At 45.5% G+C, this 22,045-nt stretch overlaps 1 protein-coding gene across 3 annotated transcripts in view; it reads right to left on the bottom strand.

Annotated features, from left to right (window-relative positions):
* The window catches only part of NELL1 (neural EGFL like 1), an 865,453-nt gene extending 850,328 nt beyond the window's left edge, over window positions 1-15,125 (bottom strand). For all 3 annotated transcript variants that reach the window (XM_068554539.1, XM_068554541.1, XM_068554540.1), the window contains exons 1-2: window positions 15,039-15,125; window positions 6,561-6,689 (exon numbers count right to left, since the gene is read on the bottom strand). In XM_068554539.1, coding sequence (XP_068410640.1) covers window positions 6,561-6,689; window positions 15,039-15,096 — 187 coding nt within the window. In that variant the 5' untranslated portion in view covers window positions 15,097-15,125. The remainder of the gene's footprint in view (window positions 1-6,560; window positions 6,690-15,038) is intronic.
* Window positions 15,126-22,045: the final 6,920 nt, after the last annotated feature.

Genomic DNA, 22,045 nt, shown 5'->3' with positions numbered 1-22,045 from the left:
AGGAAACAAAGAATAGATAGACAGATAGAAAACAAACAACAAAAACATAGATTTAAATATGACAGTGTCAATAATCACATTAATATAAATGATCTAAATACCTTGATGAACAGAAATTATCATACTGGTTTAAAAAAAAAAGTAAGACCCATCTCTATACTGGCTACAAGAAGAGCACTTTACATGTTATTATATGATTAATCTAGAAATAACTATGATAGGTGAAAGAATTCAGATCCAAAAAAAAGAAAAAATAGTAGACACTGTATAATTCTATTCATATAAAATTTCTAGAAAATGCGAACTACTGTATAGTGCCAGAAAGCAGATTAGTAGTTGCCTGCAGATGGGGGTTGGGAAATATAGGAAGGAGGGATTATTTTAAAAAGAGGAAACTTTGGGGGTGATAGGTATGCTCATTATCTTGATTGTGATGATGGTTTCACCGGTGCATTCACATATCAGAATTAACAAACGATACAGTCTGAATATGCACAGTTTATTATAAGCAATTACACCTTAACAAAGCTGTTAAATTTTTTAATGATACTTAAAACTATGTAGGGAATAACTTGGCAAATCTACTGTATACTCTAGCTATAACTGTAACTATAAATTATAGACTAGATTTTGAAGACTTTGAAAAAAATGTAAAATATCTCATTAATAATTTTTTGTATTGACCATATGTTGAAATGATAATATTTTTCATATATTGGGTTAAATAAAATGTATAGTTAAAATTAATTTCACTTGTTTCTTTTTACATGTTTAATACAGCTACTACAAAAATTAAAATTACAGATATGGCTCACTTACTTATATTTCTATTGGGCAGTGCTGCACTGGAAAGGAGTACTTATCTGGAGTAAACTGGAAATATCATATTGCTCATATTTCTGCCCAACAGTGGGTAGCCATCCTATGGTAGACAAAATGATATTCCCCACCCCCCAAAAGATGTCTGCATCTTTATCCCAAAAATCTATAAATATATTACTTTACACAGCAAAAGAGACACTGCAGATGTGACTGAGTTATGGATCTTAATATGAAGAAATTATCCTGGATTATCCAGGTGGACCCAATATAGGGAAAAGGACCCATAAGGGTCCTTATAAGGGAAAAAGGGAGCAGAAGAGTCAGTACCAGAGAAGAAAACATGACAGAAACATAGAGAAGGAAATGTCACCTCAGAAGCAGAGGTTGAAGTGATGCACCCACAAGCCAAGGAATGTAGCAGCCTCTAGAAACTGGAAAAACAATAAACGGATTATCCTATAGAGGCTCTAGAAGGAACACAGCTCTGCCAACACCTTGATTTTAGCCCTTTTTAAAGCCCATTTTTGACTTCTAATTTCCAAGCAAAGTGTTGAAGTTTCAGCCTGGTTTCTCTTTGCTGCTTATAGTAAAAGGTAAGAAGAAAAAGACAGATTGAGGGAAGAGCTGTTAAGCAAAAAGGAACCAGGACTGATTATATGCAGAATTCCCAGCCTATCCAGATTAGAAAAGACAATAAAATTAGGAGATTCACTGTCAGGAAAGTCTACTCTGGAACAAAGCCAAGGGTGTGGTTGAACCACCTTTTGCTAGTGACTCTGAAGGACCAAAGGGTCAGAATATTCAATCACACAGAGGGTTCTTTGAAGAGATCATGGTTGTAATTCATGGATCCTCTCAGCCATCCCAGCAGAAGTCAGAAATAGAGATTAGATTAGCTCGGAAAGATCTGTAAATGAGCCTTTTGTCTAATGGACAGGGGACCCTCTGGGTTCTTGAGAATGTTATACCATCAGAAACACTGCCAACTTGGACTGAAGGGGACAGAAAGAACATGAAATGAAAGAAGGCTGATCGACTCCCAAAACTCTATAAGCAAGAAACAGGTTGATAAAACTATTCAACTACAAACCTATGCTACTGTTCGTGAAAAAGAATGATTCAGAGGAATGAGTCACAAGCCCAGAAAGCAGAGCCAAGGACCATAGAGAATGATCCTCAGGCCCTGAAACCCAATGGAGTTTGCCCTGCTGGATTTCACATTTTCTTGAGCCTGGTGACCCCTTTCTTCTTTCCAATTTTCCCTTTTGAAAAGGAACTTCTATAACTGGCATCCTATACCTGTCCCACTATTATATTTTGTAAGCAGATTACTTGTTTTCTAGTTTCACAGATCCACAGATAAAGAGTAATTTTGCTCCAAAATGGCAAATACTCAGAGTCCCACTCATACCTGATTTAGATTATTTGGATAGTGAGATTTGGAATTTTTCAACTGATGAATGGATGAGATTTTAGACTCTGAACTGATGTTATAATTGGTTAAGACTGTTGGAGATATTGGAATGGGGTGAATGTATGTTGCATGTGGGGCAGACATGAATCTTTGAGGGCCAGTGGGAAGATTTTGTGGTAAGCAGAATGACTCCCCAAAAATGTCAATGTCCTAATTGCCAAAACCTATGAAATATGTTACCTTACATGGCAAATGGACTTTGCAGATGTGATTAAATTACAGATCCAGAGATGGAGAGATTATCCAGGTAAGGTAATCACAAGAGACCTGGAAAAGGAAAACCCTCCTCAAGTCCCATAATAAAGTTACTCTTCCTAGCAAAGAAGCTGAAAATCTCTCCCTATTGTTGGAGAGATTTGGGATGGTAGACATCCCAAAAGCAGCTGCTAAAGCAGAGAACACACAAATTAGAAAGCAGAGATCTAGCCCAGGGAATAACTAAATGAGTGAATGACCAGCATATAAAGTAGGCAACAAGCCTTTCATAGAGCACATTGGACAGAGGAAATTTTAATTCAATTCAAAATGTTCACTTGTCACCTACTGTGTGCCATGCACAATACTTGGCCTTTGAGATGTAGGGGTATTTAGATAGGAAGACTTCTGCTTTCATGAAGCTTACAGATGAGCCAGGCTTCCATAGCAACTCTGTTGACAAAGTGTCAGCAGCACTTCTCAAATCAAGAATGGGATGGTGAAATGTCTATTTAGGTCTTCTGCCTATTTTTGGATTGGGTTGTTTGTTTCTTTGATATTGAGCTGCATGAGCTGCTTGTAAATTTTGGAAATTAATCCTTTGTCATTGCTTCATTTGCAAATATTTTCTCCCATTCTGAGGGTTGTCTTTTCATCTTGTTTATGGTTTTCTTTGCTATACAAAAGCTTTTAAGTTTCATTAGGTCCCATTTGTTTATTTTTGTTTTTATTTCCATTTCTCTAGGAGCTGGGTCAAAAAGGATCTTGCTGTGATTTATGTCATAGAGTGTTCTGCCTATGTTTTCCTCTAAGAGTTTTATAGTGTCTGGCCTTACATTTAGGTCTTTAATTCATTTTGAGTTTATTTTTGTGTATGGTGTTAGGGAGTGTTCTAATTTCATTCTTTGACATGTAGCTGTCCAGTTTTCCCAGCACCACTTATTGAAGAGGCTGTCTTTTCTCCATCGTATATTCTTGCCTCCTTTATCAAAGATAAGGTGACCGTATTTGCATGGGTTTACCTCTGGGCTTTCTATCCGGTTCCATTGATCTATATTTCTGTTTTTGTGCCAGTACCATAATGTCTTGATTACTGTAGCTTTGTAGTATAGTCCGAAGTCAGGGAGCCTGATTCCTCCAGCTCTGTTTTTCTTTCTCAAGATTGCTTTGGCTATTCGGGGTCTTTTGTGTTTCCATAAAAATTGTGAAATTTTTTGTTCTAGTTCTGTGAAAAATGCCAGTGGTAGTTTGATAGGGATTGCATTGAATCTGTAGAATGCTTTGGGTAGTATCATCATTTTCACAATGTTGATTCTTCCAATCCAAGAACATGGTATACCTCTCCACTTACCTCAACATAATAAACAGATTGCCAACAAACACATGAAAGGATGCTCAACATCATTAATCATTAGAGAAATGCAAATCAAAACTACAATGAGATATCATCTCACACCGGTCAGAATGGCCATCATCAAAAAACCTACAAACAATAAATGCTGGAGAGGGTGTGGAGAAAAGGGAACCCTCATACACTGTTGGTGGGAATGTAAACTGATACAGCCACTATGGAGAACAGTATGGAGGTTCCTTAAAAAACTAAAAATAGAACTACCAAACGACCCAGCAATCCCACTACTGGGCATATACCCTGAGAAAACCATAATCCAAAAAGAGTCATGTACCACAATGTTCATTGCAGCTCTATTTACAATAGCCAGAACATGGAAGCAACCTAAATGTCCATCGACAGATGAATGGATAAAGAAGATGTGGCACGTATATATAATGGAATATTACTCAGCCATAAAAAGGAATGAAATTGAGTTATTTATAGTGAGGTGGATGGACCTAGAGTCTGTCATACAGAGTGAAGTAAGTCAGAAAGAGAAAAACAAATACCGTATGCTAACACATATATATGGGATCTAAAAAAAAAAAAAAAAAATGGTCATGAAGAACCTAGGGGCAAGACGGGAATAAAGACACAGACCTACTAGAAAACAGACTTGAGGACACGGGGAGGTGGAAGGGTAAGCTGGGACAATGTGAGAGAGTGGCATGGACATATATACACTACCAAATGTAAAATATATAGCTAGTGGGAAGCAGTCGCATAGCACAGGGAGATCAGCTCGGTGCTTTGTGACCAGCCAGAAGGGTGGGATAGGGAGGGTGGGAGGGAGGGAGACGCAAGAGGGAAGAGATATGGGGATATATGTATATGTATAACTGATTCACTATGTTATAAAGCAGAAACTAACACACCATTGTAAAGCAATTATACTCCAATAAAAACGTTAAAAAAAAAAAAAAGAAGAATGGGATGGCCTCTCAACAGTAACTGAATAGAACTTGCACAACGCAAAGAGAAAACTAATCTTGTTTGTGTTCTCTTCACCATGCCCAGTTTACTTACTTCACCAATTCCTTAGTAAGAGTAAGCGGAAATTAACATATCTGTAGTCTTGTTATATATTATTATATAGTATCTGTAGGTGTGCTGTATATTATTAAGAAGGCTTAAATTCTCTGCACAGGAAATATATATATCTCATCCCATAATGTTGGTTCAGTCATTCTAAAATAATCCTTTTGTTATCTTCACAAAAGGCTGGGTTAAAAGAAGCCTGCCAGGCATTTTCATAGAGGAATATCTAGGCTGCCATATCTGATCAGATCACTCCCCTCCTTCAACTCATCAAAGGCCCCCACTGATCTGAGAGTAAAGTAAAAAACTAACATGGCCTATGGGCAAGGGTAATATTTGCAGTAGTTAAAAAGTACATGGCCTCCCACCTATCAAAATAGACACTGGCCATAAAGCATCAGTACACCCAAGCCCGTGGATATAAGCTAAATATCAATTCTGCCTTCAGGGCCCAGTGTGACCTAGCCCCTGCCTACCTCTCCAGCCACTCACCACCTTTCAGCCATGCTAAATGTCTTTCCATTTGTTTCTGCCTTAAGACCTTCCTACATACTATTTTCTCTGCCCAGAATGCTCTGAGCCGCCACCTCTTCCTTCACCAAGCTTTCTATTCATTTTTCACTCTTCTGCTGACAAATCACTTTTTCAGGGTAGCCTTTTCCTGACCACCACCATCTCCCCACTCCCAATAAATCAGATCTCCCTGTATACTCTTATTTGGCAACCTATACACTCCGTTCATGGTAAGAACAGCCATTGGAAGTCAATAATTACTTGTGTAATGACTGTTTCTCTCACTATATTTATTTACTCTTACTAATAATCCTACTATTAGCATGTTGCCTGGTACACAATAGGAGTTCCATAATAATAGCTAATACTTACCAGGGATTTACTATGTTATCAGGCACTGTTTGATCCACTTTAATGGATTAGCTCCTCTAATCCTTGCAACTGCCCCCTTAGGTACTATTATTTCAGATGAAGACACAGGCAGAGTCAGCCTAAGGAATCACCCAAAGTCGCAAAGTCAATAAGTGGTAGGGTTGGAATTTAATCCCAGGCAGTCAGGCTCCAGAGCCCAGGTTTTTAAGAAGCACATTATACTGCCTTTATGAATGCTTGCTGAACAATTTAGTGAATTATAGTCAAGTTTATAGTCGGCAGAACCAAGTAAGCTGTACCCCTAAGAAAATGCAACCATGAAACATCCTCTTTGTGCATGGTCCACCCATTAAATGAGAGATGAAGATATAGGAACAGGAATGGACGTAGGTATAGGTAAAGATATGAATAACAGTAGAAGAAATATCCTATAAAAATAATGTGGCTGGCCAAAGGCTTTCAAGGACTTTACAAATTCATTCCACTTTAGATCCCCACCAAAATCCCCTGGGAAATATGTCACTGCCAAGCCAAATATTTCATCACCACGCCCCCCCGACTGCCCCCTCCCACACCCTCAGAACACTCCCCATATATCTAAACACCCTTGGCATTTCTGAACATTCCTCATGACGATAACACAAGAGAAATAGCAGAGATGATCCTCCGACAAATACACACCAGAGGAACAGTCCCCAGACAGACCCTCCTCCCCAAGTTCTGCCCCCATGCAAAGGAGAAAAATGCCTTTACCTTTAAATAAAAATGCTTTGCTGGTATTGTGCAGTCCAGACACCTGAGTGACTCCAAGGGTGGTGTTCACGAGGTCGAGCTCAGTGATAATATCCATCTGAAGGTGGGGATCCATCCCAAAGCCCACCACTGAAAAGGAACAAAGAGCCATCTTGGCTTAAAATGCTGACTTGCTTGCGGCAACATGGAACAGAAATGACAGAGGCCAGGAGTGGCAGGGAATACGAGGAACTCAGTGATGAGTGCTTAGAGATGCTCTTTCCCTGGATGGAAAATGAAGGCAACTCTTTGCTCCATCACCCCCACTGATATTGTGGTTTTGTCGATCCTTCCCCCTCTCCCATTCCCCATTACAGATTGATAATCCCTTTGCAAAACCCTAGGGGCCAAATATATTTCAGAACTCAGACTGGATCATCTGTTGGAAAGCTAATATGGCCCATATACTACATTTTATGTAACACCCTCAGCAAAGCCTACATCAGCACCCCATAACCAAACACAATACTTGTAGAGCAAAAAGTCTGATGTTGTCCTCTAACTGGTATAAATAAAGACTATAAATAGCCTCATACCTGTTCAGGTCAAGTTTTGCCACCAAAGGAGTTCAGCTCAGGGTAGGTTTTGCTGTCAGGTGAGTTATGAAGAAACTTTGGGTTTCTGAGCTTTTTTAGATTTGGGAACTGTGGATACAGGATTGTGGCCCTGATCTACCTGCTTCAGAGACTGATACAGTAGTGAAATCTGACACCACCGTCACCAGGAAACACCTCCACAGAGCACTATTAATGAGGCACCAACACCTGCGATAAAGAGGAAGAAAATGAGAGGGATCCTGTTCCTGATGGATAAGGGTGGCAGAGGGACTGGCCAGGAAAGAGAATCCCCAGAACAATGGATGTAGATGTCAAGGGGATTCGTGAAAAGTTAGACACCCTGACAACTCTTGTTGGAGAACCTTAGCACAGAGAAACAGGGCCCTGAGCCCCCACTGCCTCATCTGAAAAAGGCAAATCCTTAAGCCTGTCTCTCATCTACAGGGTGTTCTGCAGAATGATTCGCTCATGACTGCAAAGTGGCTTCCAATTATATATATTAATAAGGCTGGCGATCACTCCAAGGGACTATGTTTAAGCTATTCCTAAAGGCTGTGCCTATCTACACTTAGCACCTCAGTAGTGCAATTCTGATTGCACAGGTGGAAATGTTTTAATCAGCAACAACTGTCAACGTTTGTCTGGTGGTAATGCAGTCGCTGAGGCAAGATTTGGAGAGCTTACACCAAATTTGTTCCAGAGAGACCGAGTGCATTTCATCAGGGCATCACACGCTGTGACAATCTCATCTGTCCTCCTGCCCTCACCCCTTTCCCCACAGATCTGGAGAAGGAAATGTACCCTCTCCTCACTCTTTTCCTGTTAGGAAACAGGGGCTGCTGCAGCAATCGAGGCTTCTGTCAACAGAAGGTGGCTCTGGGAAGGGTCTTTGGAGCCGAAGGTGGACAAAGGGTTAAATTAAAGACACAGTGCACAGAGCTGCCTTCTCAATTTTTGTCAGGCTTCCCCTTGTCCTCTGAAATGCAGCCAGATGTGAGACCAGTTTACCCAAAGACCACTCATTCATTCAGTCATTTTTCAACAGATATGACTGAGTGCTTTCTATGTAACACACACACTGCATTGCGAGGCACTGGAGATGGCCTCCTTGGGCATGCATTCCTAGGGCAGCGGGTGAGGAGAGGGCAAAAAATGAACAAATACATAAATAAGATAATTTGAGATGGCAATAAATGCCACGAAGAAAATAAAACAGAGTTATGAAACAGAAAGCAGCTTGGGTGGAGGCTTAAAAAGGGTGGTAGAGGAAGGTTCCTCTGAGCAGACACCTGATGACTATGGCGGCCGGCGATGGTGCAGTTATTCCGGAAGGGGAGATCTGGAGGGGAAAGCTTTCCAGGTTTAGAGAACAGAAAATGCAAATGCAAACCAGGAACAAACTTGGCGTGGAGAGGAAACAGTGAAAAGGCTAGTGTGGCCAGAGCAGAGTGAGCCCGGGGGAGAGTGGTAGAAAATGAGGCCCCAGGGTAGGCCCTGCCTTGTGAGCCGCAACAAGGAGAGGGATAGTATTCTAATTGCAATGGAGTATCACTGGAGGGCTTTAAGGTATGTGTCTAAGGGGAGGAAGAGTGGGATGTGCTCTGATTTACCTTATGATCTCACTTAAGGTTCCATCCTACCTGCTTGACACAGACTCCATTCACAAAGACTGATGACTGACCGAGTACCTACTCTGTGCAAAGAAGTACTGTGCTAACGGGCATCTATCAGCCCAAGTCACAGCACCATGAGCCTCTTGTTGAGACTGGCAATGTTTTTCTCCAAGTGAGCTCAGATACCAGCAGTTCTATGATCACCTTGAAAAGGCAGGAAAGGAACTCATATTTCAGTTTGATCTATAGTGCTCTACACCTATATGGCAGAAATTAATTTAAGAGTGATCTCAGAGGACCTCCACACCAGTCTATCTCTGGCCAGGAATTTGGAACGTGGTTTGGGAAATGTGCCCTTAGCTGGACACAAGAGGAAGGAAGCATCCCTGTAGGCTCAGTGTCTTGCACAAGGCTTCATATATGTCAGGCCCTGAATTTAGGACCTGATTAATTAATTGATGAGTGGACATATGATCGTTGCTCTGGGTGCAGTGATCTCAGGGCAATATGCATATCTGGGGAATACCACGAGAGGACAGGACGGCATTCGAGCCCAGGAAACTTTCTAAAAGGAATATGGTTGACTGAATTATTGGCTTCAAATCTTTACCCCTGGATTTCCCCGGTGGCGCAGTGGTTAAGAATCCACCTGCCAATGCAGGGGGCACGGGTTCCATCCCTGGTCCAGGAAGATCCCACATGCTGCAGAGCGCATGCGCCACAACCCATGCGCCACAACCCCTGAGCCTGCGCTCTAGAGCCCGCGAGTCACAACTACTGAGCCGGTGTGCCACAACTACTGAAGCCCGTGCACCGAAAGCCCGTGCTCTGCACCAAGAGAAGCCACCGCAAAACGCATGCCTCAAGAGTAGCCCCCACTCAGGGCAACTAGAGAAAGACTGCTCGCAGCAACAAAGATCCAGTGCAGCCAAAAATAAATTCAAAAAAAAAAAATCTTTACCCCTCCCATAGCCACACCCTTTGCTATGTGGCTTTGCATGTCCTTCCACTAGAGTGGGAGTAAACCTCCCATCCCTTGACTTTGAGCCCAGCCATGTAACTAGTTTGGGTCATTAGGATGTTAGCAATGTCACACAAGCAGAGGCTTGGATGTGCCTGTGTGGTGGGGCCTGTTCTCTTGTACCTCTGCATCACAGTGAGAAAAACATGGCCCTACTGGGCCACTGCTCCAAGGAGACTAAGACACACGGAGCAGACACCCTACCTGGGTTTGGAACGACGCCCAGCCAAACCTGGCCCCAGTGAGCCAATACCAAACCAACCGACAGACGCATGAACCAAAAGAAATGTTGCTTTGAGTTTAGGGTGGCTTGTTATGCAATATTATTGTGGCAGTAATTGACCAATGCGGGGACTAAAGACCCACTATAATGGTTATCCTTAAGATGTTTGAATCTCCCAAACTTGGAGCCCTGCAACCGGACAAGCCTAAAAGGCACCCACACAGATTCTGTAGAGCTGGCAGAACACCCCAGTCGTGCCCTTGGATTCCCATCTCCATGTGAGAACACCTCAATCTGGAAAGTGTTGTGGAAACAACACTAAACTAAGAGCCACTTTCAGTCCTGTCTCTTCTCCCTACTAACTTTGTGCCCTTGGAAAAATCACTTCACTTCTCCGAGCCTCATTTCCCTTAACTGTAAAATGGGGATAATACCCGCCTCCCAGCCTCGTGAGGTTTCAGTGATAACTGCATGAACACTCCTAGCACATATCTGGTGCCCAGCTGCGGTCTGCTGCATCTGTCTTTCATAGGACCAGCTCTCCAGACCATTCCAACTCCCTGGTCCTCAACTCCACTGGAATCATACGAAAGATACAGGTGGCTCCCATTTTCCCAACCCCTCCACATGCCCAGATGACCTAGAAGGGCTTCTCACTCTGGCCGTGCTTTGTTTATTTTTTTTTTCTTTAATTTATTTTTTGGCTGCGTTGGGTCTTCGTTTCTGCTCGCGGGCTTTCTCTAGTTGCGGCGAGCGGGGGCTATTCTTCATTGCGGTGCGCGGGCTTCTCATTGCAGTGGCTTCTCTTGTTGCGGAACATGGGCTCTAGGCATGTGGGCTTCAGTAGTTGTGGCGCACAGGCTTAGTTTCTCCGCAGCATGTGGGATCTTCCTGGACCAGGGATCAAACCCATGTCCCCTGCATCGGCAGGCGGATTCTTAACGACTGCGCCACCAGGGAAGTCCCTGGCTGTGCTTTGTGAAATCTATATATTAAATCTATATTAACCCCTCCCCCTATATCCTACAAGCAAAGGGGCTTCCCTGGCTTTAAGATAACTGTATTGCTCTCGTCATGAAAACATCCCATTAAAACAGAACGAGAGAAATCAATTAGGCTTCCAGAAACAGTACTGTATTGTTTTCTCTAAGTGGTCCCCTTCAAGATGAAAACACCTGGTGCCAATAGCAGGATGAGTAAAAGATAGCACTTTGCCCACTGCCTAAAAAATCAGAAAATCTATTAATAAGGCAGCATTTGCATGGCTTCACCTGAACCTTATACAGTATGAAAGTGTTGGTTCCGTAAAAATATTTTTTTTATTTTAATATTTCTGCTTCTTATCCAAGCATGTAGCTCTTGCCCTTTCCAAGGAAACTCTGTTGAAGTTTTCTACTTTGGCCATAACTGCTCTCACATGGCTGAAGCTGGGTATTGGAATTAAGCCGGATAAAAAGCTTCTGGGGAAAAAAAAAAATATTTTTTAAAACCTGGAAGGCAGCATGTCAGTGTCGCAGAGGCACTTGAGGCCTGGCTCTGAGATTCAGAATCTCCACCCTAATCTCCCAGGACACCTGCTGCTGGCCACTCCTCAGTCTAGCCCAGAGAGTGTTGAGGCCCAAAGCCCATTCAGTCCACCTTCAGGGTCCCAGGCCTAAGCTCCCGAGCAAATCCTCCTGCATCTGGCTCACTTCAAATCTAATCCAGCTCACTGTGCGTGATGGCAGCTGTTTTCCCCTGGTCCATGCAGGGGAATACGATGCTGGAGAGATGCTCCAAGACCTCATTTACCAGCAGGATTTCACAGCCATTTGATCGGATTTGGGCCTCTGGACTCCTACAAAGTTTCTTACTACCCCAAAAGCAACATCCTTAAAGAATATGCTCTATGCCTGTTCCAAATCAGTCAATATTTCACATGATCACTGGAGGCTGGGGGCTTTTGTTCACAGCTCTATTATTCAATTCATAGTTAATGAACTGCCTGGGAGGTGCTTCTAAAAGAAAAGCTCTCCTTTCCAGCAGGTGGCAGCAAAAGGCATTCACTCAGCCCCAGGGGCTCCCTCTAACCATTGCCCTGGTGACCAAACCACACTTGAAAGCCATGGGGGAGTAATCACTGAGTTTTACATTATTCACACTTCCAGGTTACTGGAGAAAACTCATGGACATAATGTATTATTACTGCTTGTTATTGTAGCCTTCTAAATTTTCCTTATTAGTGATGTACCTGGAAATCTCAGATTTTTTTTCACCCAGAAATAACCAGAACTGGAGAACAGGACCCATTCGTGACCCCACTTTACTCTTTAAAACAAATTCTCTGAACAATGAGTAATTTAAGCAGCTTCCTGTGACACCTATCATTAGATCTTTTCATATGTAACTGCTACTGCACTGCAGTGCTGCTTTAATTAAAATGTGCCTGATACCATCTATTCATTTCCATTAAAAGGCAGTGATATCTGAGCAGCTCACTCAGTGAATTACGTGTTTATTTCATCTTGGACTGTTAACAGCCCAGACAACAATTGTCCCACTTGACAAATAAACTTCCCGAGTGGCTGTTTGGATCCTGATAAACTAATTGAGAGCCAGGCTTAGCTACCTCAGAGGATGGATGTGTGATACTGGTATGATGGTTCCTGGGCAAAATCAAAGAAAAAAATTGCTCATCAGACGGCCTCAAGCTGCAAGAAATTGTAAGTGAAAGAAGTGAGATATAATTCCCCCCTGTCTTTCTCATTCTTCTGATAATTTCTGTAGAAGAAATATGTAGCCTCTGGTGTTCAAAGAGTACCGAGTGGCATGGAAAACTCAAGCTCCCTAAGCAACTGCCACAACCAATGGGCAGATCCTTCCACGCTTCCTTGACTTTGGACAAGCTGTGCCTTCTGCCTGGAATGCTTTCCCTACTCTGTGCACCTGGAAAACTCCCTACAAAGCCTTCCAGACACAACTTTCAAACGTCACCTCCTGATTAAAGCCTTCCCTGACTACCGACCACCCCGCCCCAGAATTCACTCCTACCGCTCCTCCTGTTTCCTCAATACAAACTCCTGTACTCCCACCACTTTTCCCCCCACCCCCATCAAGCTGTACAATAAAAATGCTTTTCAGTTTCTATCTAGATTCTCAGCTAAGCTGTAAGTTTCTGGAAGTCAAGCAAGCCGGTTCCTCTTTGTATAAGCAATCCTGGCACCCAGCAAGACACTCAACTCTTCGCTGAATGAATGAATAGATACAGGAGTAAATCTTCCCTACAAGAGCATGTTTACAAGTTTTAAAGGGGCTTGATGTGGGGAAGGGGAAAAGACAGTGTCGTTAAAGATCTCCAAAAGCAAAGCGCCCTGGAGACACAGTCCACTTCTGGGGGAAGCACTTTTTGCCGACTTTTCAAGAGTAATGAGAACAAAGGACGTAAGTATGTTTGGTAGTGATGTGCACTTGAGACGTGAAATGCCCGATGCGCTGCCCTCTCCCCCACCTAGTTTCTCTCTCTTTGGTTCCTCTGTAAGATGCCCACCAGCACCAAATTCTCTGCACGCAGGGCTGCTAGCCCAGGCTCTGCGCTAGCCTCGCCTGCCCTGATCTTCCAGAGGCGCGTTTTTTCCAGTGTGTTCTCGGTTTTAAAAGACCAACCCATCTAGATGGGCCGGAACTCAAGAAGCACCTATTCTAGGCTGGACCGAGTCTTGGCATCTCGGCAGCCTGGGGAGCTCGGATGGAGATAGGAAAGGGATGGGGATTCCTTTTGTCCGCGGAGAAGTCCACACCCGCCGCTCTGTCATTAAGCAAAGGAAAAGCTGCTTCCCGCTCAGTCCTGGGGAAAATGGAAAGGGCCAGCGGAGGGAACTTTTGAGCGGACCAAGGCCGGGCATCCCTCCCCAGCCCTCTACAGATAAACTCTGCATGGGAAGGAGGCTATGCCTCTAGAGAAGGGAAATGAGAGTGATACAAGAGAAAAGCAGAGGGAATGACTACACACCGATTCTGGGGTGCAAAGTCGGCCGCGCGTGGCGAGGATGGCTAGCGTAGGGATGAAACCTCGCGACGCCCCACCCCACCCCGCGGGGGAGGGTCCTATTTTTGCCAATTTCCTCCTCCACCCCACCCCACCCCCACCTTCCCAAATCTACTACTAGTCTCCCGGAGTAGGCGGCTGAGAGAGGGTCTCCAAACCCCAGGGGACATGGGGGCTGGGGGCGAGTAGACGCTGAAGGAAGGAGGCGCGCTTAGAGTCCTCACAACTGCGTCTCTGGAGGCAGAAAGAAGTGGGGACTTCAGAAAATTACGCCAATTATCCTTGCCTCCCCTTCACAACCCCCAACGTGCAGTTATAGCACTGTAAAACTAGTGCGGAGCTGGAGAGAATCTCCCCGGGATTGCTCCCACAGTTCCAATTCCCCCCAGTTTGTCCTGCCCTCTGGGGGGTGGGGAGATAGGGGTGGCAAGAGAGACTACTCCTGGAGTTCCCCTGGGGAAGAGTCAGGAGGGGACGAGGAAAGAGATCGCGGAATCCCAGGAACGCCCGCAGCCCTCACCCCGCGCCGCGCCCTCCCGGCCCTCGCAGCGCCCGCCGGCCGGAAGCGCTCCCTCTGCGGGTGCGCCTCCCGCCGCTGCCCCTTCCCCGCCCGCCGGGGCGCAGGGAAAGCGGTTTCCACGGCGCCTGTCAAGTTCACGGCTGTGGGGCTCGCGGGCCCGCCCTACTGTGGGTTTCCACCCGGAAGCCGGTTACTAGCAGCAGGAGGGCGCGCCCGAATGGCCGCGCCCCTCACTCCTGCGTCCGCCAGGCCGTGTCCTCCGGGAAGGGGGCACTCCTCGAGGGCATCTTCCAGCCTGTGAGTCCCACTTTTCACCCTTTCACCTGGACCGGGGCAGAGAGATTCGAGGGGCCCCTCCACGCCCTTCCCCGGACCAGCGCGGAGCTCAGCTCCAGCTCTCCTCACGCCTAGGTGGGCGCCGGGCACAGCGGCGCGGCTTCCCCTATCCCTGGATCCCTCCGACGGCCCCAGCCGTGCTTACCTGTCCTGGCGGTGCACACACAAAACCACACAATTAAGATCATCACATCCTTCGGCATCGCTCCCAAGGGTCCCCGCCGAACCGGGCGCGCGGAAGCCAGGAGGAAACAAATGCGCCTCGATCCCGAGGCGCGCCGGGCTCGCAGCCGCCAAACTTGCTAGCGGGCGGCGGGGGAGGTGTCTCGGCAGCGCCGGGTGCTGCGCTCGGGGATCGCGCCCAGGAAGGCGGCCCCGGCCGCCCCGCCCCCTGCCCGTCCCCCACAGCGGGCGGCGGCCCCCTGCTCGGGCCGCGGCCCCCGCTGCGGCTGCGCTCTCCTCGGAGCTGGAGCGGGAGCGCGGGGCTCGGCCACTCCGGCAGGTTGCGCTCGGCGCTGGGAGCGGCTTCCCCTCCGCTGCGAAGCCCCGGGCGGCCGGCGCAGCAGCCGCTACCACTCGGAGCACCGGAGCTGGAGTCCCAGGACCCGCGGGCAAAAGGGAGGAGCTGGAGGCGGAAGCACCCCTTCGGCTTCACGCTCTCCAGCCCAGACGAGCCGGCCTCGCCACCGCCGCTGTCTCTGCCTCGGTGCCGCGCTGGAGACTGCAGAAGTTGCCCCAGTTCATCTTGGTCGAGACTAAGAACCGCGGAGCCCCCGCGGGTGGGTTTTCTTCCCGGGGGAATCCCGACCCAGGTGGCGCCAAAGAGCGCGCCCAGCCCCTCCCCGGAAAACAATCACTCGGGATTTGCTTCGGCAACTGGTTGGCGAGGGGCGAGTAGGGCCCTGAGGGGAATGATGGCGAGTCGCGGCTCGCCACCTGCACCTTCTGTCCCCTCTCCCCGTGGGTCGCTCTGACTGGTACACGCTTTGGAGGTTCAGGGAAAGGGCGCTGAGGCAGGGGGCCCAGAAAAAGGGTCGCTGAGCCCGAGCGAGCCACGGTGGGGTTTGGGGGGTCTACTTGCAAGCCTTCCGGTTCCGCAGGTCAGATGCTGCCACTTAGGGGAAATTCCTCACCTTTTTTTTTTTTTTTTTTTTTCCTTGAGTGACTTTCTTGATGGTTTTGTCAAAAGCCATCATAGTCACTTTTAGGTCTTTCCCGCAGTCCCTCTGGGACCCTCCCGAACACCATTCCCGGGAGAGAAAAGCTGGGCTTTGTTTTAGGAGTGTGGGAAAGAAGACAAGTCCTCCTCCTTCTATGTGACCCCCTTCTGGAACCGAGCCTTCCCTAGAAATAGCTCTCAGGTTTGTCGCACTTCCATCCAGGAATGTTATTTATAACTAGGATGCAGAGTGTGAAATCAGACATGACAGAACCTTTGATTTGTACCAAATGAGCCCCACGTGATTTAAAACTCCTCAGCTTGCTCGCACTGGTCCCCTCTCCGAGTCCACCCCACACCTCTGACACTGGCAACAGGGATCCCAGAGAAGGAAAGGGAAACTTCTCTGAACACAACCCTCCCTCATTTCCCAGGAAACAATTCCAACGTTCCAGAATCCTGTTCACTAGTAAGGATCTGCCCTTCTCACCTCTCGGGCCCCCTCTCACTCCCGGTACTCCTAACCCCTACATCGCTATGATCCCAGGATCCGCCACTGAAGGTCACCAAACTAGCAACACAGTTTATTAAGAGAAGGTTTTATCTGCATACTCTTCTGATCTCTGTCCTATTTTTCTGGATATTTCTGTATGCAAGCCACTGTCCCACTCGGCCCTTTGCATTGTGGTCCCTTAGCAGATGAAAAAGGAAATGAACAAGAGATAAATTCCAGCTCCTAACAGCTGAGGTAGAAGAAGGGAAGCCAACAAAGAAGTGTACTGCCACTCCAAAGTTGAGTTGAAAGATTAAGAGGTAAACTGATGTCAAGGCTGAACTGATTCTCCATGTCTTCTGGGATTCAACTCCAGCCCAGAGGGGATCTGTCTGCCTTGACTCTCTCTGTGTGTTTTCATTACAGAGTCAGGACTTTTTCCTTCTACTTGGAGCATGTTACATTTAAAGCTAACATTAAAATCACACATCTTTCAGAAAATTGGATTCCCCAAGTTTAGTTGGGCCTAATGAGCGAGAACCCCCCTACACCATGTTGTGTTGTGAGACCCATGGCCCCTGTCTCTCCACGGATTTTAAATACACCTCAGCAGGAGCAGCCCTTCGTGGCTTTGAACTGTTGTTTTAAAGGCCCTTTTATTGATCTCAGAAATCCTAGAAGTCACAGTGACCCCAACAAAGGGAAAAGGTAGTCTGAGTCAGACCTTTAGAGCTTTCTCTCTCTTAAAGCTTCTGTGTAATTAGTTGGTCCTGTGGGACGGAGCTTTTAGCATGTTCCATTAAAAAATAAAGCAAGGCATATGTTCTGTCAAAGCTTTGCAGCATCACATCCATTAGCAGTAACAAGTGTTAATCTTAACAAGGTCATAAATCTTCCTAGATAACTAAGTACTTCAATCTCCTCCTATAAATGCATTTCTTGAGTAGGGATTTGGAGTGTGTAGCCTAAGGTAACCTTTACAGAATTCATCTATCAAATTTCTGTGGTGTCAATTAAGGGACCACGTGGCTGTGATGTTGGGATATTGCAATGGGATCCATGCTCAGTGAAAGCAGTGATGAGGCTTGGTTTACCCAATACCATATCCCGAGTCCACCCTGCCCTTCTGAATGGCCTCCCTCCATGGTCTCTCCAGGAACTAGAGGCTTCCTTTGATCATCCCTCTGCCTCTTCTTCCTGACCCCTAAATATTGGGGAGACTCAGGGCTCAGTCCCCAGTCCTCTTCTCTTCCAGCCACACTTACTCCTATGTGTTGTCATCCAGCCTCCTGGCTTTAACTACTGTCTACACACGGATAATTCTCACATGTGTATCTCCAGTCCCCACCTCTCCTTTGAACCCCAGGCTTACATACCCAACTACCTATCAGGTGCCTTAATTGTAATATGGCCACATCATCAAAATTAAAAATATTTGTGCTTCGAAGGACATCATGACAGGTGAAAAGACAACCCACAGAATGGGAAACAAGTTTTCAAGTCCTATATCTGATTGAAACTTGTATTTACTAAAAATTATTATAACTCAATAGTAAAAGACAAATAACCCAATTTTGAAATGGGCAAAGGATCTGAATAGACATTTCTCCAAAGAAGATATACAATCAGCCAGTAAACACATGAAAAGATGCTCAGCATCATTAGCCAGCTGGGAAATGCAGATCAAAACCACAATGAGATATCACTTCACACCCACTAGGATGGCTAAAATCACAAAGCCAGGTAATAAATGTTGACAAGGAAGTGGAGAAATTAGAAATTTCATATACTGCTGGTCGGCAAGAATGTAAAATTGTTCTTCGAACAGTTTAACATAAAGTTACCATGTGATCCAGCAATTCCACCCCTGGGTACATACACAAGGACTGAAAACATATGGCCACACACTAAGTTGTACACAAATGTTCATAACAGCATTATTCATAATAGCCAAAAAGTAGAAACAGCCCAAATGCCCATCAGTTGATGAGTGGATAAGTAAAATGCAGTATATTTATATAACGGAATATTATTCAGCAATAAAGAGAAATGAAGTACTGATACATGCTACAATAGGGATGAATCTTGAAAATATTATGCTAGGTGAAAGAAGCCAGTCACAAAGAACCACATGTCATATTATTCCATTTATATAAAATGTCCAGAATAGGCAAATCTATAGAGACAGCAAGTAGATTCTTGGTTGCCTAAGGCAGGGGGAAGGGGAAGGAAGGATTAGCAGGTGCCAGCTAAGGAATGCAGGGTTTATTTGGGGGGTAATGAAAATGTCCTAAAATTGATTGTGGTGATGGACGCAAAACTCTCACAGATATTCACAATAATCTAAAAGCCATTGACCTGTACACTTTAAATGGGTGAGTTGTATAATATGTGAATTGTATATCAATAAACCTGTTTTTAAAAAACTTCGTTAATGATCATGAAAAAAATTGTAGTATGGCCAAATGAGGACTTTTGATTCCCCCCGCCCCCCAAACTCCCTTCCTGCTGCCTTCTAAGGAGATGGCACCAGCCTTCATCAGGTGTTCCAACCAAATGATGCGGGGTCATCCTTGACTTGCTTTCCCTTAGACCTAAAGAAAAATCCCAAATCAACTACTTCTCATCACCCTTCACTACTCCCACCTTCCTCCAATCCATGACTACCCCTTCCCTCGGCTACTGCCCTAGACTCTCAATCATTCTCTCAGCCTCCACTCTTGCCCCTGACAATTCAGCCATCCCCCAGCAGGAATAGTCTGCTTTTTAAAATATGTATCAGATCACGTTCCCTTGCTCAAAAATCCCCTGCATTTTTCCATCATATCTTGAAGAAATCCAAACATGTTACAAGGTCTCTGCCCACCTTCCCAGCTCTCTCTCCCTCTCCCCTTCATTCACTCCAGAATCTTGCTATTCCTCAAACATTCCAAGTTCACACCCTCCTCGTGGTCTTTGTATGTGCTGCTTCCTCTGCCTGGAACATTCTTTCCATAAATCTTTGTGTGGTTCACTTTTTACCTGACTTAAATCTCTGCTCAGATGTCAACTCCTCGGGGAGACCTGCCTAAAGAAGCTTCTCACTTCACGCCCATGGCTCTCTGTCTCCTAACCCTGCTTTATTTTTTTTATAGTGCTTACTACTATCTGAAATATCAATTGATTTGTTGACATTTATTCTGTCTCCCCCCAGAGAATGCCACAAGTGTAGGATTTTTGTCTTCCTTGTTCACCACCATATCTCTCTACCTAGAACAGTGCCTGGCACATTTTAGGAGCTCAATAAACGTTTGTTGAATGAATCAACAGATGTTCTCCCAGGAAGCAGCATAGAGAACTGACATTTCTCATTGACCATCACCAAGGCAACAGTAAGACTGCCATGTCCCACTGGCCCTCAGAGCTGCTCCACTGCTGACTCTATGTAGGGCAGTGGATTCCACAGAGGAAAAATGAGGAAGACTCCTTCTTAGTATCCAAGGCTGAGAAACTCTCCATCTCATATACTGCCCTCCAGTCCCCCTCCATAAGTCACTCTCCTTTGTCCAAACAGCCTTCCAACTACCTTCATATTTATGGGTGCACAACACATTTCCTTGTAAAACTGGAGGGAATAGAGGATAGTGCTGCTATGGATAGGATTGTGTCCCCCCAAAAAGATATGTTGAAGTGCTAATTCCCAGTGCCTATGAATGTGACCTTATTTGGAAATTGAGTCTTTACAGATGTCATCAGGTGAAGATGAGGTCATTAGAGGGCCCTAATTCAATGTGACTGGTGTCCTTATAGGAAGAGGAAAATGCCATGTGAAGACAGAGACATAACAGATGTCAGCATGTGACAGGCAGACACTGAAGGGCTGCGAGCCAGAGAGCGCCTGGGGCCACCAGAAGCTGGAAGAGGCAGGGAAGGATCCTCCCCCTAGAGGCTTTGGAGAGAGCATGGACCTGCTAACACCTTGATTTCAGACTTCTAACCTCCAGAACCATGAGAGACTAAATGTCTGTTGTTTTTAAGCCTTCCGGTTTACAGTGCTTTGTAGCAGCCTTAGGAAACTAACACAAGTGCCAATTTGCTGGCAGAGCCCAGGGAAGTGCAAAAACTCCCAAGTTTCCTTCACAAACCCAGCAAGCCCCAAACTCTCTAGAACTATGCATGCCTAGACCTGGGTGGGTATTTTCATTTCCTGAAATGCACGTGCAATCGTAAAGAGGGGTAGAATGAATATATTCACACACATACCTCCGTTTCAATATGAATATAAGAATTCTACACACAAAAAATGTATTCTCTACTCCAATTACTACAATCAATTTCAATGATGTCCAGATTAGAGGACCCATATTTTGTGAAGATAACTATTGTCCTTCTGTCTTGCAGCTTCAGACACATTTTAGAACAAAGCTAGGTGTAAATCTGTAGGAAGACGTAGAAAAATCTGTACATAGACATATAGATAAAGGCATCTCATAATTCTTTTGGATGAAACTCTCCTAATCCATAAAATCAATAATCTGAGTTTTGAGTTTCTGAGGATAAGAACTAAGGTGTACATAGTATCCAGGTTTTAAGTGTTACATAAGTACATGTTGTCCATTCCTATAACCAGGGGAGAGCAGAAACCCTATCCTCTAACAGGCCCTAGAAGCAGACCTTGCCCCAACACTAACCAGAATGATAATGGCTCCATTTATTAAGTGTAACTAGGTGTGGGTTACTGAGCCAAGTGCCTTCTATGGATTTATTCCTCAAAGCAACCCAATTAAGTAGGTGGGATTATTACACCCATTTTACAGATATGGAAACTGAGCCATTTGTCAAACGTGTGCCCGAGCAAAGCTTCAAACCCAGACAGTAGGACTGCAGAATCTGTGCACTTAACAGTTGAGCTATACCGCTTCTCCTGGGCTAAAGCCTGTGGATTCAGTCTCCTTGTTGAGGTCTTGTGGGAGACTAATAAATACATAGCAGCCCTATTTCCTGCATGAGTTCTGACCAACTGAGAAATAAAAGAGTTAGCAGGAGGCCAAACATGGCCTTTATGAATACAGAGACAGTGTTGGGAGAGCACAGCCGCGTGTGAAAGCCAGAATGGACTGGCCATCTGCCCTCCCTCCAGGCTGGACCTTGGCACAGCCGTCTGGTCCCACTGACCAGGGTGGAGCGACAAAGTGAAAGAGAGCGCATTGAGAAATGAGGACCAATGGCCATCCGCCTCCTCTATTAAAGTGGAGAGAGTAGGGAGTATAGTAAAGGGCCAGGAGGGTCTAAGGAAAATCCCTCACGTGTAACCCAAAAGGTTGGGGAAGAAATGATCCTCTTGATCAACTCTCAAACTTTCCTCCATAAAGGCTCCTTCTATTGTCCCGTGGCCCTGGGCTGCCCACAAAGTGCTCACCCAGCCTTCTTTTCCAGGGCTGAAGATGATCCTTTATTCCTGGTAGAAGGCCCATGTGCTCCACAGTGATACCATCACTCTGCAGGAAAATTAGGAGGAAGG

This window comes from Eschrichtius robustus, chromosome 11 (assembly GCF_028021215.1).
Source record: "Eschrichtius robustus isolate mEscRob2 chromosome 11, mEscRob2.pri, whole genome shotgun sequence".
NCBI classification, from domain to species: domain Eukaryota; kingdom Metazoa; phylum Chordata; class Mammalia; order Artiodactyla; family Eschrichtiidae; genus Eschrichtius; species Eschrichtius robustus.
This window is presented reverse-complemented; position numbering and strand designations above follow the sequence as displayed.